Source organism: Centropristis striata, chromosome 11, assembly GCF_030273125.1.
Source record: "Centropristis striata isolate RG_2023a ecotype Rhode Island chromosome 11, C.striata_1.0, whole genome shotgun sequence".
In the NCBI taxonomy this organism is placed as follows: domain Eukaryota; kingdom Metazoa; phylum Chordata; class Actinopteri; order Perciformes; family Serranidae; genus Centropristis; species Centropristis striata.
This window is the reverse complement of record NC_081527.1, coordinates 36,341,448-36,360,198: the sequence shown is the minus strand read 5'-3', so window position 1 is coordinate 36,360,198 and position 18,751 is coordinate 36,341,448. Positions and strand designations below refer to the sequence as shown.

Genomic DNA, 18,751 nt, shown 5'->3' with positions numbered 1-18,751 from the left:
TTGATCCCATGACCATTGCAGGATAAAGTTTTACTATATCAATCTTTCAACAAAGTTTAAAAAATCTTGTTTTTTATTGTTTTCCAACCAATTTAGTTTTTTTCTAATGTCTCTTCTATGAGCCAAATGCATGCTTTTTTCCTGGTTTCCACTATAGGGTTACTGCTGCTGTATTGTTGAAGATAAAAATTGATTAAAATCAACTTTTACGGGGTAAAAGGAGGTAACTTCAACATTTAGTATACGGAAAATATTAAAATTTTTCACACACAAAAACAAAACATCAATGGCAACATGTAAACTGATATTTTAAGGGTTGGAATTCTGAAAATGAATGAATATTTGGAAGTTATTATCAATACTGTTGCTTTAATTGTAACTTATTTAAGTAATTTTATAGTAGTTTTGGGAGATTTTTTTTAAAGTTTTTATTTGCACAAAAAAATCAATGTTGATGCTAATCATTGATGAATCCCAGACTGTGGATACATTATTTACATTTTTTATTTTTTGTAATTATCTTTTTATTAGGAAATTTCAGAACAATTGACAAGTACAAATGGATTTAAAGCTGTTAGTATCAATATTGTAAAAAGCCAAGGGTTTTGTATCAATAGCTTCTTGTCCCAAATGTTCATTGTCCATTCCCTTTTAATAATATGAATATGTAAAGAAAAAGCAAAAACAAAGACATACAATTTAACTATATACATCCAGAGGGGTATGGAGGCAAAAAGTAAATACATAACATGAATAAATAAATATAAATATCTGCAGCAGTTGGGCATCATTCAGTTGTATTCACTGAGATACAGAGGGAGACCAAAAAAATAAATAAATAAAAGGAAAATCAGATTTAAAGTTTCTTCAGCTTGTTAGACTGTGGATAAATTAAACTAGACTTTAGTATGCAGAGAGTAATTACATTTTGTGTTGTTGTTTTTTTTAACACTGGCATTATGTAAACAAACTTACTTTAAAGGGTTTAAATGGTAAATGGGGTGCACTTATATAGCGCTTTTCTCCAAAGCGCTTTACACTACGCTCATTCACACACACATTCATACTGGTGGGGGATCGAACCACCAACCTTCCGGTTACTGGATGAACGCTCTACCAACTGAGCCACAGCTGTTCTGAAAGTTGTTTAACATATTTAACTCAGTGAAAGTGGAAAATAATAGTAATATGTAATGTTAGAGCCATTTTGTACATTGTAGAGAAGCTGATAAATAATTCAGATTTGTATTTCATAAGTTTATAGCTCTTTATTGAGGTTGTAGGAATGCCTATTGGTTCGTAGAAATTGCACTCTTCTTATTGGCTGAGATGTGTGTAACGTCATAATTGCTTACTTTGTTTTAATTATGATTATGGAGACGAGGAGAGCACACTAGTTTTTGACCGTGCTCATAATTATTATTATTTTGGATTGCTGCAGTTTATTGTTTGTAATGCTCAAACGAAAGGTTTTCAATAAACCATAAGAAAGAAACTGGGGGATTTTTCGGCTTAAGACACGCGTCAACTACATCCTCACGCTCCATAATTGAAGTGTGCGTTTTAAGTAAAACTAGACGGAGCCACACTAATATGTCATTTAATGGCAATTTTTTGGACATACTTCCTCTTAGTGAGTTGGTTTAAAGGGGTAAAAACTAACAATCTATACTGTAAAATGGCAGCAATAGCTTAAATGTGATAGTGTCTAAAATAACCTGACTCGTTTTACACGTCATCCATCAATGTTGTGTGTGTGTGTGTGTGTGTGTGTGTGTGTGTGTGTGTGTGTGTCGGGAGAAAGATTCAACGATCCCTCAGTAATTGCTTGCTGAAATGACACCAATAGAGATAGGAGTCAGCGAGGTCAGTCTAGTCTAGTTGCCTTCATCAAAATCAATAAATTCGCCACTAGACTGAAAGCGTGTGTGTGTGTGTGTGTGTGTGTGTGTGTGTGTGTGTGTGTGTGTGTCTGCTTGATACTCAATTCCTGTTTTCCTCCTCCTGTCGCTGGTCGCGGTGCCCTCTCTCTGCTCCGTGGATCAGACTTCCTCAATAAGAGGTGACACCAACAGGGACGTTATTATTTATTTGAGGCTGCTCCATTATTCATAACTGCACCGAAGGGGCAGAAAATAGCGGCCTATTAGTCGGCACAAACTTTATTTTTACAGCCCTTCTGGACACTCATTATAATGTCTCGGAAATTTTGGGCTTAAAGGATTTTTTCTTTTTTTTTTAAAAGAAATTATATTTGGACTTAAATAAAAGCATTGCGGCTCAGAATAATCAGGAGCTTTTGAAAGGACTCATGTTTTTTTCCTCTCTGTATCTCTCGACGGACAGAAAACTTTAAATTCATCACTTTTCATCTCCTAAGGGAAGTTTTACATTTCTGTCAGTGCAGTTTTGAGGCCTTTTTTATTTCTCTGCAAGAGCGTGTTAAACTCCCAGTTTGTCAAGTCAGCTGATATTATGTATAATTGAAAAAAAAAATCATAAGAAAAACAAGAGGAAATTAGGAAACACCAAGAAGAGTTGTTCTCTGAGAAGTAATTATGTAAGGATTCGCTATAAATACACCGCTTATTGTAAAAAGAAACTTTTCTGACAGTCCTTGAACAGATCATAGGTTACTTACGGGGTTTTTTTTTTAAAAAGTAACCAAAAAGAAGTTTAAAATTGGGATAATTCTGTCAAAATGACTTTATTCTACATCATTATATCATTATATATAAATGATATCAGAAATAGGGCGTGAAATAAAAAGTGTAATATCACCGTAGTAGACACTTTTAATTACTGTAAATGAAAGAATAGCACAAAACTTTTACTTTTTTCTGTCATAAACTTTAGAAAACACAGTTTTGCTGTAAAAAATATTAGATTTTTCATTAAAAATGAATGGAGAAATACCATAATGTCACAAGGACATAACTACCCTAAAAATAATAGCAGACCAAAGGACCTAACAAAGGACCTAAAATGACCAAAAGAGTCACAAAACGACCCAAAAAAAGAGACAGAAAACAACCAAAAGAGACACAAAACCATCAAAAAAGACACAAAATGACCAAAAGAGACACAAAACTATCTAAAAAGACACAAAATTACCAAAATAAAGACAGAAAACGACCAAAAGAGACATGAAATTATCAAAAAAAAGACACAAAATTACCAAAGAAAGAGACAGAAAACGACCAAAAGAGACATGAAATTATCAAAAAAAGACACAAAATGACAAAAAAAGAGACAGAAAACGACCAAAAGAGACACAAAACCATCAAAAAAGACACAAAATGACCAAAAGAGACACAAAACTATCTAAAAAGACACAAAATTACCAAAAAAAAAGACAGAAAATGACAAAAGAGACATGAAATTATCAAAAAAAGACACAAAATGACCAAAAAAAAGACAGAAAACAACCAAAAGAGACATGAAATTATCAAAAAAAGACACAAAACTATCTAAAAAGACACAAAATTACCAAAAAAAAGACAGAAAACGACCAAAAGAGACATGAAATTATCAAAAAAAAAATACGTAAAATTATCAAATGAGACACAAAATTACCAAAAAGAGACACAATAGGGATAAAATGGCAAGTGATTTTTCAGTCTAAATGACAGATTTTGCTGATATTTACATTTAAATTTACAGTAGAAAACCCGCTCACTGTATTTTTTACGGTAAAGTTCTGGCAACCACAGCTGCCGGTATTTTACCGTAAATTAAACAGAATATTTTTTACAGTGCAGACTGAACACACAGGGACCGGTCACTCTGTTAGTCAGATAAAGTGAGCTGGTGTTGTGTTCAGGTGCAGGTTTCCTCTCTGTTTAGATCCAGATTAATGATTGAGCCTTTTGGGAGAGTTTATCTGGAGTACCTGCGTAATGTCCAGCATTTACCAAGGGAGGCGTTGTCTCGACTGTTTGATGAATGTTTACTATCTCCTCTGCATACACACACACACACACACACACACACACACACATGCATTTACACATGCACATTCACTCAAACGTTCACACACTCTCACACAGGAGTCCATTCTCTCAGCCCTATCGGAGACGCTGGTTAGGCATAGCAATGAGATATTGGGCCAGCGGAAGTAAGAAAGAGGCACATTCATCACCAGCCGCAAGTAGCAGCTTCCAGACACACACACACACACACACACACACACACACACACACACACACACACACACACACACCACACACATTTTGTCAAGAAACCAGCGCTTCATGCATTGCAAATGAATCAGGCGCTCAGTAACATTGTTCAATATTCCATTCATATGTTATCATCTTGGGACAGTGCAGATAGAGGGTGTGTGTGTGTGTGTGGGGTGTGTGTTTGTGTGTGTGTGTGTGTGTGTGTGTGTGTGTGTGTGTGTGTGCACGAATGGACTGCATTCACCACAAACACAGCTTTGAATTTACCGTCTTATTTTGGAATGTCTTAAAATATTAGTTAAACATTTCAGTTCAGATCAGACAAACTCAGTTGATACGACGAATTTTGGACAAATAATGAAGCAGACAACAACTAAAACATCTCTCTGTCTGTGCATTTATATATATATTTTTATATTTTATTGTTACTTTTAATCTAAGTCCTTTGCTATCAGTCTAAAGGTCCATTCTGACCTCCTGAATGTGTAACAGTCAGCTTCAAGCCAGAGACTCCTTGGAAAGTAACAACTTGATACTTTGGGATTTGTCAGAAAAGACACAAAATTACCCAAAATAGAATCAAATTGACCAGAAAATGACACAAAATGATCCAAAGAAGACACAAAATGACCAAAAAAGACACAAAGTTACCAAAAAAGACACAGAATGACCAAAAAAGGAAACAAAATGACCAAAAAAGACACAAATTGACCTAAAAAAAGACACAAAATTACCAAAAACAGACACAAAATTAACAGAGAAAGACACAACATTACCAAAAGATACAAATGACCAAAAAAGACTCAAAATGACCAAAAAAGACACAAAATGACCCAAAAAAGAAACAAAATGACCAAAAAAGACACAAAATGACCAAAAAAGACACAAAATGACCAAAAAATAGGAAACAAAATGACCAAAAAAGACACAAAATGACCAAAAAATTGGAAACAAAATGACCAAAAAAGACACACTGACCTAAAAAAAAGACACAAAATTACCAAAAAACACAAAATTACCACAAAAAAAGACATTAGTTAGTAAAAGATCATGATTTCTGTTTTAAAAAGTATGTTTGTACATAACTTAAGTTATGTATATATGGTAGTTATGCTATACTTGACTTAAATTAAGTGTTACATACAGTAGGTTTCTGAGTGGAAATCCCATGTTGGTTTTCCAGTGGACTAATGCAGATTTTGACAAAAAAGTATGTGTGAAACATAAAAAAAAAAATCTAATGTAACCTGAGAGGAAATAAGTTTCCCTTGAACTGTAATTAAGAATGCAGTTTTGCTGTATGGGAATGTAATGTTTAGGACACAGCTGGCTAAGGAAAGCTAACCAGCTGCTCATTTAGATATATGAGTCATATCAATCTTCTGATCTAAGGTAAGAGAGCAAATTAGCATATCAAACAGCTCCTTTGAGACATCCAGCTGCAACAGGGTCAAATGGGCTACCTCAAAATATATGACACCAGAATAAAATAACCCCCATTAGCTGGCATGACGAGCTATTGTTGAGATCCTGAACCAGGAATGTTTTCCTGTGAGACCCTCGGTGGAATTAAAATAGAGCTTTACTTAGCCCAGTTAGCACTCAGTCTGGAAACCAGGCTAATGAATATGTAAGGAGGACTGTCTTTGTCTCGCCCTCTAAAATAAAAGTCAGATAAGTGAAACTAATCGGTTTGAAATGATACATAAAGTATCCTACAGATTGGGTACATGCATTTTTATATCCTCTGTATGTCTGCAGGGATTAGTTTATTGCTCTTAATCTTCACTGCATGATAGATTCATCCAAAGATCTCTCTTTTCTCATTCACTTTATTTTTAATATCACTATATCTTTCCTCCTCCATCTGTCATTCTCTTCCTCAGATATATATTTATCTCCATGCCTATCTATCTATCTATCCTACATCTTTCTCTCCTGCCAGTTTAAACTGCCTGCTTTTCCTCTTCTTCCATCCTTTCTTAAGCTAATTTCCCTCCCTTTTTTTAGATTGAAGTGCCAATCCTTGCAGCACATAATTCTATTTATATCTTATTGTGTTATATTGTTCAAGGGAAAGATGCTTGACAACATTTTTCCTGCGTCCATTCATGCCAATAAAGCTCTTTCTGATTTGATTTGCGTGAGACAAAAGGAGAAAGGAGGTGCAGAGGGAGGAGAGAGATCTCCACTAGTCAGTTCTGACAAGGCTCTGTGGACTCACTGGTCCATGTCGGACTCAAGTGTCAGCTCCAGTTGTACGTCCAGGCATATCATTAAGAAGACGTCTTTTGTTCGAGTCCATCACAGCTGTCTTTTTTAAAAGTGAACGTGCACGGCTGGGTGTTCACATACATCATCTTTCTCTGTTCACATGAGAAAAAAATGTGATTTTATAAGACAAGAGTGCTGTAAACATGCTGTTAGACACGTATTTCTGTAGGCTAATCAGTCAATAAACAGAAGAAGAGAATGAGCAAGAGAGAAAAAATAATAAGTAAGTTACTAATCAGACAACTTTGGCCACCCACAAGAGAAAATATGTCTTCAGGAAAGTCAGAACTTATTCGGAAAAAGCGTTTCCATCTCCTGTTTAGTGCATAAACTATTTTTGGGAAAAACAAAAAAACACCTCAAACAATCGAAAAAAAACTTTTGTGCACATTTTGGGAAGTTTTGTCAAATGTTGATGTTTCCATCAAGCTTTTCTCATGCAAATCTTCAAAATGTGCAGAGAAATTAGCTGATGGAAACACAGCAGGTCCTACAGCAAGTTAGATGGATTCAATATTATCTGAAAGACCACAATGACTCTTATGAAAACATGCGATTTGTATGATATCTTACAAAATATGCTGCAGTTTAAAACATGGGGTTTGTCAGAAAAGACACAAAATTACCCAAAAAAGAATCAAATTGACCAGAAAATGACACAAAATGATCCAAAAAAGACACAAAATGACAAAAAAAAAAACACAGAATGACCAAAAAAAAGGAAACAAAATGGCCAAAAAAGACACAAATTGACCTAAAAAAAAGACACAAAATTACCAAAAAAAGACACAAATTTAACAAAGAAAGACACAAAATGAACCAAAAAAGACACAAAATGACCAAAAAAGACACATAGACCTAAAAAAAGATACAAAATTACTTATGATTCTCATGCGAATCTTCAAAATGTGCAGAGACATTAGCTGATGGAAACACAGGTATTGGGAGACTGCTGCTGTTAGATAGATTCAATATTATCTGAAAGACCACAATGACTCTTATGAAAACATACAATTTGTATGATATCTTACAAAATATGCTGCAGTTTAAAACATGTTAAAGTGAAAGTGAAGGAAACAAAATTCGGAAGGGTTAGTAAAAGATCCAACCTGGTCTCACAGGAATCCGTGAAATAGCCACGGATTCTCTTAACTCAAAATCCGTGGCTCTTTCTCTGTTCACATGAGAAAAAAAATGTGATTTTATAAGACAAGAGTGCAGTGGTGGTTCTACTCAGGGGCCTCCAGGGGCCACTGCCCCTGTGAAGAAGCCCTTGGCCCCTGCTGTGGCCCCTGTGTCAAATTAATAATAAAATGGTCAATTTATAACGATGAACAATGGAACAATTCGAACCTTTTTTTTTTGTTCAAACAATATCTCATTGTACACAAAAGGAACCCAGAATGTTACATTGTATAATAGTTTAACTCTCTGGAGTCTTATTGGGCTATTTTGTCCATTTTTGAATCCTTTTCATGTCTTTACATGTCTTTGTAAGTCATTTTGTGTCTTTTTTTTTGGTAATTTTGTGTCTGTTGTTGTGTCTTTTTTAATTATTTTGTGTCTTTTTTGTCATTGGTGTCATTTATGTGTCATTTATGTGTCTGTTTTAGTTATTTTGTGTCTTTTTTTTGTCTTTTTTGGTCATTTTTATGTCTTCTGTGGGGTTTTTTTTTTGGTTATTCTGTCTTCTCATTTTGTGTCTTTTTGGTCATTTTGTGTCTTTTTCAACGCATTCAAAGATTTTGAATGCTTAAATATCATCTTTGCCATTTTTTCATGTACTAATGTGCCCCTCTGATTAAACACTGGCCCCTCCTTGGCCCCCACAGTAAAACTGGTCTAGAACCGCCACTGCAGGAGTGGTGTAAACATGCTGTTAGACACTCTTACACTGTGGCCTCGTTTCCATCCTGACTGGCTGCAGAAACGGATGCTACTACTATGCGTGTGACAGGAGAGTGTGTGTTGTGAGTGTGTTCTGATGCCAGAGGTTGCATCACAAACTGAAGCGAAGCACAGCGGCGGCCGTGTAACAACCGTCTGACACACTGAGTGAATTATTTTCTCATCTTCAACATTAAAATCAGAGCAGATTCTAACGTAAGAGCAGATTCTGATGTAACTGCTGAGTCGCAGCCAATGGGGAAGGATATTCCAGCATAATTCAAACAAACTGAGGCGGATGTGATGGATGATGGCGTTCGCTGTGAGGCACTGTGCAGCGCCATAGCACCACCTGTTGGTCAACACCTGCACTGCAGAGGAAACTTCTCTGCTTTCAGGTTGTTGGACATGAACAGACAGTAACATCAGCACTCAAAAAAATAACTTGTTCCCAGAATGAAATAAAATTATGGAAATAATTTCCACCTAAATAAAATGCTTTAGTTTAGCAAGAAACAATTTTGTTGAGCGACAAAATGTAAATATGTCGGGTCAACATGATGTATTTGCGTTACTGTTAATTAATTACCAGGGGTCAGTCCAACTAGATTTGTAAGGGTAATTGTAACATACTAACGTAATTTTTATTGGGCCATTTAAATTTTGTATGATATTATTAAGAGTTACTTAATTTAATAGGGTAGAAGCCCAGGTTCTTCCCATTGATTTGAAATCTTAACCCATTAGAATTAGGTTGTTTTAACATAAATTATTCTTGTAAATTTTGAATTATTGCATTTTATGCTAAAACTACATGTTTTAAAACTGTTTAACCACAAAACATAATTTTATATAGTAGAAGCTACATGTTAGACTAAGGAGAAGGTGACAGACACCCAGTTTGCTTTTTTTGAGTGAGGCTCTTTACTTCCTGTGGCTTTAAATGTGGATTTTGATACCAGAACTTTTTGTATCATGTTGATAACTGTTGAGTTTTCATTTCATTTTCATTTCATTTTATTAATTCTTCTTTTCGAACTGAAAAAAACCCAACATAAACTACAACTGCGTAGGCTAGATGCATATACATATTCATACACATACTCACATAGACACCATTAAACAGATGTACATAAACATATAAACATTTACACACATACAGTATATATACCCCTATACATATACATGCATCTGCCCTGTCTAAGTAATAAGATAGAAATAATAACCAGTTAACTTAATATTCAATATGCATTCCTTATATCATTTTGGTTATAATATGATGTGTTTGCAGCACTTCCCCCCATGTTTGCACACAGTTTTTATTACTTAAAGATATAATACGTAACTTTTTTCCACATCAAGTGTTTATATTTTGTTGAGTTGTGTAATTACATGTCATTAGATGACTAGCAAAAAAATTAAAGGAAAGTCGGAATGAGAGAAATAATCTCTTTTGTGATTTTTAATTGTCATTTCTTCAGTAAACATACAACATTCTATACAGCATACAAGTGCGGATAGTAATAAGGTAAATAATTTTAAATATATAAAAGTAATTTAAAAAAAATAAAACAAACAAACAAAAAAGATGACATAAAAATAAATATTATCATTATCAAATTAAAAATGATGAAGAAAAAAACCCAAATTAAATATATATATATTGATAAAAAGTAAATAAATAAACATCGTACATAATTTGCTTTTTCCTTTGTAAATAATGGATTCATTTTCGTTGAATTGGTCACAACTATAAATGCACAGTAGAAGGCTTATAAGAAGCAAAAAAGGTCAGAAAGCACTTCTCTATTTCATCTTCTCTTTTTTTAGCTTTATCCAAATATTTATTATTTATTTATTTATTATTAATAAAACACTTTGCATCATTTGGACCAGCATTGGAACTTAGTGGTGAGCCTTTTTTAATTGTTATTCCCCCTTTTTTGTTTTTGTTTGGAAGGATTACAGTAGTGGCCAGATCTTCAAGAAACTTGTGAAACCACTTGTGGTGGAAAAGTGTAGCATGGGCCAAAGATGAACCCATGAAACTGACTAAGAATTGACTTTATCAGTATTGTTTTTAATCTTTATTTTCATCTCTCTCTCTCTCTCTCAATTCAATTCAATTCAATTCAATTCAATTCAATTCAATTGGCTTTATTAGCATGACGTAACAATGTATATATTGCTAAAGCAAGCATCAGAAAAAAAGATAACAAGATAAGGAAAGCAATATTTACAATAAATTATTATAATTCTGTTATTCATTTTAAAAGAAAAGAAAAACTAATAACAATAAAAGAAAGCAATATTTACAATCAACATATAATTTATACAATCTAATCTCTCTCTCTCTCTCTCTCTCTCTCTCTCTCCCTCTCTCTCTCTCTCTCTCTCTCTCTTTCACCCTCAAGATTCAATAAGATCCAGAACACGAAGAACACGATGAAGAAGGACGGCATCAGCTCTCTGACCTACAGACTGGTCCAGGTCAAGAGGTATCCTCTCTACACAAACATCTCCGTGGAGATCGGAAAACCACCTCCCCGGCCTATTAAGGGCTAACGAGAGACGGGAGACGAGGGGCTCATTGACTAGAGGGACGAAGACAAGAAGAAGAGCGCTTACAAGTAGGAAATAAAGAGAAAACGTACCCGAGACATCTGGACAGATGCAGATCTGGACTGGAGGGAAAAGTCACAAGCACACCCTGGTCACTTTCTTCCTCTTTCCCCCCTCTCTGTTTGTTTTGTTCTTTTGGATTTCAGCTTCAGGACTCAGGCTCTTAAACTTTTCCAAGCAGCCAAGTGGCTTCACACCTCCTACCTTTTACCAATCAGTGACTTCAGAGTTTAAAGAGAATGGACCAAAGCTGGAGTATCAGTGGCCGACCCGAGGTTGGCGTCAAACTTGGAAGCTGAATGAAACTTGGAGTCTTTCCATGAACAATATTTTGTAAACTGGAGCGCGTCCAGCGGCGTATCGACGGCGGCAGATATCGACAGGAACTATTGTCAGGAGATTAAGAGATGAGAGAATGACATCATCATTTGAAACTTTGGGAAAGTTTTTCAAGGCCTGGACAGCATCGTGTGGGATTTCTTGGGATATTTGACCAAGTTTATAGAAGCAGAATGGAAAAAGTGGCTTTTTAAATGGATACAAAGACCGATATGAGACGTGGAACCTGCTGGTTTTGGAGTGAAATACCAACCTGGTGGACAACAAACCTTACAAACATCCAACATTTTACTTTGCAAGCGTTCACAGTGATGGTGAAGAGAATTTTGGGGATTTCCAACTGGAACACGAACAAGATAAGACGACACACAGTGACAGACTTGTATCTGACTCTCATCTTTACAAATGATGCTTATAGACGATTTAATATTGACTCTCTGTCAGGGAGTTTGGATCTACGTAATTACTCCATTAAATCCTCCGGTATCAATTAATGAATGTGTATTGTGCCTGCATCTACTTTGCTGGGACACGCTGAGAAAACATGTTCGTCAGCAGCAACAAACTCCTGAGAAACTCTCTTTTTGTGCTCTTTTTTATATTATATATATATATAAACTCAAACTTTGGAAACCAACTTACTGGAGTGACGGAAAAGTTTTGCAACAAAAGTAAACATATTGAAGATATGAAGAGTTTTCTCCTGTGCTGAATGCAGTGTTGTGGAACTACCTTGGGAATGCATTTGAAATCAAATCGAGGAACTGAAGACAACAAGGCAGATTTACACTGACAGCTCAGTGACTTTAACCCCATGTGGCACTTTTTGGAGATTTCTGGAAGCTCCACTTGAAGAAATGTCAAGCTTTTATTTTGGTAATCTGGGCTTTAAATACACACATTTTAGTCTCTAAAAGATCTGAATGGCTTCAGGTACATTAATGCTGTTTCTTAAGGTGAGACACTACAGGCACAAACATTGTTTTTTCATGAACTGGTGACACTAAATGAAATTATTATTAGATAATTTGCATATTTAAACATACGATTTCAGAAATTTCTGAAAATATTTGTCTTAATTCAAGTAATCAATATCATAACTGTTAGTGAAATATGTTTATGTTTATGTATGAGGTATCCTGTCAAAACTTTGACTCTAATATGTCCACAAAATGAAACAAATAGTTTGGCATTATCCAATATTTGAGCTCTGCTCTGGAAATGTATGCTAATTAGCACATATTTAATAAGATAATACCTAATTTGCATATTTAAATAAGTGTTTTAATGTGCAGAATAATATGTAAATTAATAATAATAACAAATTAAACATTGTTTTTTCATGAACTGGTGAAACTAAATGAAATTATTATTAGATAATTTGCATATTTAAACATACGATTTCAGAAATTTCAGAAAATTCAGAAAATATTTGCCTTAATTCAAGTAATCAATATCATAACTATTAGTTTAATATGTTTACCCCTATTCACCTGCTGTTTTTGCAAAAATGTATGGAATTTTACAATACTTTTCTTTAAAGGCTGTTTATAAAAAAAAATCTCAAACTCCAGGCTCTAGTTTCATATTCTCAAGATTTAAACAGAAGGGTTTGTTTATATATCATCCATAGCCTGATTGATATTACATTTTATTCCTAAATGCATATTTAAACAGATTTTTTTTATAGCTAGTATTTTCTGATTGATGGAGTGATAAAATGAGATAATCCGAAATTCCCTCTGTCAAAACTTTTGACTCTAATATGTCCACAAAATGAAACAAATAGTTTGGCGTTATCCAATGTTTGTGGCTCTGCTCTGGAAATGTATGCTAATGAGCACATATTTAATTAGGTAATACCTTATTTGCATATTTAAACATACAATTTCAGAAAATATTTGTCTTAATGAAGTAATCAACTGAAGAGGTTTCATGGTAATAACTATCAGTTTAACATATTTACCCAAATTCACTTGCAGTGTTTTTCAGGAATATATGGAATTTTACAATTCATATCTTTAAAGGCTAAAAAAACTCTGAGCCAGAAATCTCCACTTCATTTTTATGTACATACACCAAACATTTCCAGTTTCATATTCTCAAGATTTAAACAGAAGGGTTTGTTTATATAACATTTTATTCCTAATAACATATCGAATAATGATTTTTGGGTGATAAAATGAGATATCCTGTCAAAACGTTTGACTCTAATATGTCCACAAAATGAAATAAAGTTTGGCTTTATCCAATATTTGAGCTCTGCTCTGGAAATGTATGCTAATTAGCACATATTTAATAAGATAATACCGAATTTGCATATTTAAATACCTAATTTGCATATTGAAATACTTGTTTTAATGTGCAAAAGAATATGTAAATTAATAATAATAACAAATTAAACACTATCATAGATTTTTTTTTTTATTCTTAATGTAATAAATCATATGTGGAGGTTTTATGGTGATATCAATTATTGGTTAAAATTCCTGTTCATCTGTAGTGTCTCCCCTTAAGGTACAGATTTGATAAAATATGCATTTTTCATAAGAACATCTGACATTTCCCACATTTTCCGATCATATATGGGACACACGGGGGTTAAACTGAGCTGTCAGAATAAAGTCGTGGCTCATTAAGTGTAACAGTGGAAACTAAAGCTGAGTGGTAACTTTCTACACTTTCTCCCCAGAGGAGACGAGTCTTTTTTGCCAACTGGGACGACAAAATGTTTCTTTTCTTTTCTTTTTTCTAAATATCACAGTTCATTAAAACTCTCTTGATACTGTTACGATGCCATTTCTCTCTCTGCTCTCTATCTTTTTCTTTACATCTTTGAGGAAAAAGACGATCATATCCTGAAAGAGGAAATTGTGAGGTGACAGTCTTCTGCTGGTGGAAATTGTGAATTTTAATGCAGTAATGAGAAGTTATGGTTTGAGCAGTTTGACTGACATCTCTCCTGCTGCTTCAGAGTTTATTATCAGCTGTCAGCTCTGCATTTCAATCTGTTTTATCACAGAATCATATCATAGTTACTTTTTTATTTTTAATTGAAACTTTTTCATTTTAAAAGTTTTTTTGTCTCATGAGTTTCATAACTTTCCCTTTGTGAAAAGTAACAAAAATGAAATCTAAAGCCTTTGACTGTTTTATACTTTGATACATCACGCTTCTTCCTTTGTTTGGTTTTTCCTCGTCCTTACTGTTGATGCTGTTACTGTTATCGCCTAAACACCAAACTGATGCCTTCACACCTTATCTTAAGGGGCAGAGAAGGTTATTTAAAGGGACAGTTCACCCCAAAATCAACTTTGACTAAAACTGGAGCTTAGCGTTTGGCAATCTAGATTGTTTGGTGTGAGTTAGAAATGAGAAAATGTTGGTAGGAATCAACATAAGACTCAAGTAAGTCCAAATTTAAGTCAAAACATTCAACACAGAACTATTCAACAGATATCAGCGATTAAATGCAGCATTAAATTAATGCAAACATTTTGAAAACATTGATGGTAATTTAACTTAGATTGGGTTTCAATGTACACTACTGGTCAAAAGTTTTAGAACACACCAATTTTTCCAGAATTTAATTGAAAATTATGCAGTTTAATGTCTCAGTGTGCTCTGAAATTAATGCACATTTGCAACATTTAAAATTGGACTAAAGGACTAAAAAAAGACACAAAATGACCAAAAAAAGACACAAAATGACAAAAAAGACACCAAAAGACACAAAATGACCATAAAAAGACACAAAATGACAAAAAAAGACACCAAAAGACACAAAATGACTTACAAAGACATGAAAAGAATTCAAAAATGGACAAAATAGCCCAAGACTCCATAGAGTTAAGTTGTTAACCCATTTCTTGTTCCCTGAAAAAGGCCTACTTGTATAATTCTGAAATGTACATTATTTTCCAGTTTTGGTTAAGCTTACCTTTTTTTATTTACCTCTGGCAGTTCACCACTTACCTTTGGACCCTTTCAAGCTGTTCATTTGACTTGAACTGCTTGAATTTCAATAAAAAACTGGAAAAAATTGGGGTGTTCTAAAACTTTTGACCGGTAGTGTATTTGTGCTTTCAAGAAATGTGATGTCACCATGCCAACCTTTTATTCTATCGATTTGGTTGATTGGTGATCAATCTATCTAACGTCAGCTTAGAGAATATTAAAGATAAGAGAAAAATATGTATTTGTGATTTTGAGTTGAACTGTCCCTTTGTTAAAGGAAATTTTGGGTGTAAAATCAAGCTATGATTGCTAAGATGTGTGTTATAAGATGGGTAATACAGAAATTAGCTCATATTTCTTTCAGTTTTCATAAAACATTTTCATGTTACACAATACAAATAACAATACAATACAAAATGTTTCCTCCAGCTATCTGAAAAGTACGGAAGCCCTGAACCGCAAGTGAAGAAAATTTGTTTTGAGATGTGATCTTGTTATTTCGAGATCATATCTCGTTATTTCAAGATAATATCTCATTATTTCGAGATAATACACATATGTAAAAAAAAAAAAAAGAATAAAAAAAAAAAAATCTTCCAAATTTTTTTTTTCTTCAGATAATATCTCATTATTTCGAGCATTATTTCGAAAAAAAAATTTTTTTTTTTAAAAAACAATTTTTTTTTTACATAGGTGTGTTATCTCGAAATAACGAGATATTATCTTGAAATAACGAGATATTATCTCGTAATTACGAGATATTATCTCGAAATAATGAGATAATATCTGAAGAAAAAAAACATTTTGGAAGATTTTTTTTTTATTATTCTTTTTTTTTTTTTTACATATGCGTATTATCTCAAAATAATGAGATATTATCTTGAAATAACGAGATATGATCTCGAAATAACAAGATAACATCTCAAAAAAAAAATGTCTTCACTTGCGGTTCAGGGCTTCCGTAGAAAAGGTTGAAACAGACAGAAGATTTGTGTGCACTGCTGTAACTGTTTGAGTTTTCTATCATTCCGGGAAAAAATGGGGCTTTTATTTTGGTGAAAATTATGTATTGCTGGCCTCCTCTTCGGTCAGCCTTGAGGCAGAAATGTACCCATCTGTTTGGCTCTCTGTTATCTTCGCCTCGAGCCTGTTGGAAGGTTTGATTACTCTCTCTCTCTCTCTCTCTCTCTCTCTCTCTCTCTCACAGACACACACATTCACACTGTCTTCCCTATTTTCTTTGCATTATCTCGCCTTTCATTGCCTTCTCTTTCTTACTCTGCCAGTCCAGGCTGTATGTGTCAATGGCACTCTGTTGTGCTCTGTGGTTGGGCCCACTTCAGGCACAGCTGTGTCTCACAAGAGTGCTTCTTCTTTCAATAGATATCGACAAGGCCTCTCTTTGTGTCTCTGAATCTGTGCCACTTACTGTATCTTTATTTTTCTATCTCCCCATTTGTGAATACTGTGTCCCCCCCAGTTTGCTCATTCTCTCCCACACTTTATCTGACTCTTTCTTTCTTTCCTTTGATACTCATTTTCAGATTGCAGAACTCTCCTGGTGAGTTCAAGTGTCCTCAGTGGGCAGACTACCTATGGAGAGGTCAATACAACCCCTTCTTTATATTGTTTACAGCTTACCCAGTGCAATATTACAGATCTGTTCTCATCTAGCACATATCCTGCTTCAAACTCATTGTTTTCATGAGTGATATGATATTTTTTTAAGGACTCAGTTCAGTTTGCAATGCAGTCATGCTTCGATTTCTTCATCTTTTGCCTCCAAATTCACCTTATTGATTTGACATCCTTGTAATCAGCACACAGCTGACAAAATGACGACTGTTGCTTTGATTTACCCCTTCTTACAGTATCTACACTGTAAAAAATGTTTGTTTAAATTACAGTAAAAAACTGTCAAATTGCATCAGAAATAGGTCGTAAAATTAAACATTGTACATCACCGTAGTAGATACTTTTAATTACTGTAAATCAAACAATAGTATAAAACTTTAAATTCTACCGCCATAAACTGTAGAAAACACACAGTTTTGCTGTAAAAATATAAGTTAATAGAGAAATACCATGATGAAACAATTATCCTAAAAGTAATGGGATTATTCAGTATAAATTACAGTTTTTGCTGATATTTACATTTACATACGCTCACTGTATTTTTTACGGTGAAGTTCTGGCAACCACAGCTGCCGGTATTTTACCGTAAATTAAACAGATTTTTTTTTACAGTGTAAGCACTTTAGTGATTCAGTGTTTTTCTTCTATAATGGTGGGTCGCTAAAAATAACAGAATAGTCAAAATTAAAGCAAAAGAGACCGAGTTAACTTTTTTTTCCAAGTGAGAACAAACGAAAAAACACTGGATCCTACATTTCCCATAATGCACCTGGATAGTAGTCGTCTCATATAATTGTGAAGTTGAAGGAGTGATTTTGGGAGTAAAATTGAAGTCATTTATTTTTCCATAGACAATGTTACATGACTTGTAGTTGGAGCTCTTTACGATTAGATCAGCATTAAACTCTTGTGGTTAAATCATCACTATAATAAATGAACAACGAACTTGTTCATAAAAAGTATTCATAAAAAAGGCTCCATGAAAAGGTTAGTGGAGTCATCAATCTTACCTGCATGCAGCCAAAGTCTCCTCAAACGTGATTGGTCAATATAACTTGAACTACAAACCAACTACAAATAGAAACCAGAGCACTTCCGATACCAAAATCTTGTCTCCGCTACAGATTCTGTATCATATGCAGATACCTTTTTGTCAACCTGGTCTCACAGAAATCCGTGAAATAGCCACGGAATCGCTCAAATTTCCGTGAAACTGACTGTCATATCCCGTGGCTATTCCATGGATATTTGTTCCTATTGGTTTGTTCCAAGTCACGTGACTTTCAAGGTTCCGGCGGTCAGAACAAAAAACAAGGCGGACAATTCTCTCATTTTTAGTGAAAAAACAATATTTTGACTTAGTTTCTGCATAAAAATGGATTTTGATCACATTTCTAGCGAGAAATATATGTTTTATTTTCTAAATATTCACTCAGTGAATGTACATAATCACTTTGTATGTTGGAATAGCCACGGGATATGACTGTCATTAACTTGCATTGTAGCGAAATCCGTGTCAGTTTCACGGAAATTTGAGCGAATCCGTGGCTATTCCACGGATTTCTGTGAGATCATGTTGCTTTTTGTAGAGATTAGTGGAGACATTAACTGCAATTCCCAGGGAGCATTTTGGCAGAAAGCATCCAATCACAGAGCTTCACATTCTGTCACGTGCACACTAACAGAAACTACATTTCATGCTGTTGAAAAATATGATTTTCCAGTCTTCATCTTAAAAGAAAATAATTTCTATTTGATGCTAAATGTCCACTTTTAATCTCCACATCTCCAGTTTACATAGGTCGCTCTCTCTCCCTTGTAGTCAGGCGGCTTAGCTAAATAAAGGGGACACG

General features: G+C 34.2%; 1 protein-coding gene across 1 annotated transcript in view; it reads left to right on the top strand.

Annotated features, from left to right (window-relative positions):
* The window catches only part of b4galt2 (UDP-Gal:betaGlcNAc beta 1,4- galactosyltransferase, polypeptide 2), a 298,457-nt gene extending 285,736 nt beyond the window's left edge, over positions 1 to 12,721 (top strand). Inside the window, exon 8 of the mRNA XM_059343966.1 lies at positions 10,760 to 12,721. Coding sequence (XP_059199949.1) covers positions 10,760 to 10,910 — 151 coding nt within the window. The 3' untranslated portion in view covers positions 10,911 to 12,721. The remainder of the gene's footprint in view (positions 1 to 10,759) is intronic.
* The last annotated feature ends 6,030 nt before the right edge of the window (positions 12,722 to 18,751 follow it).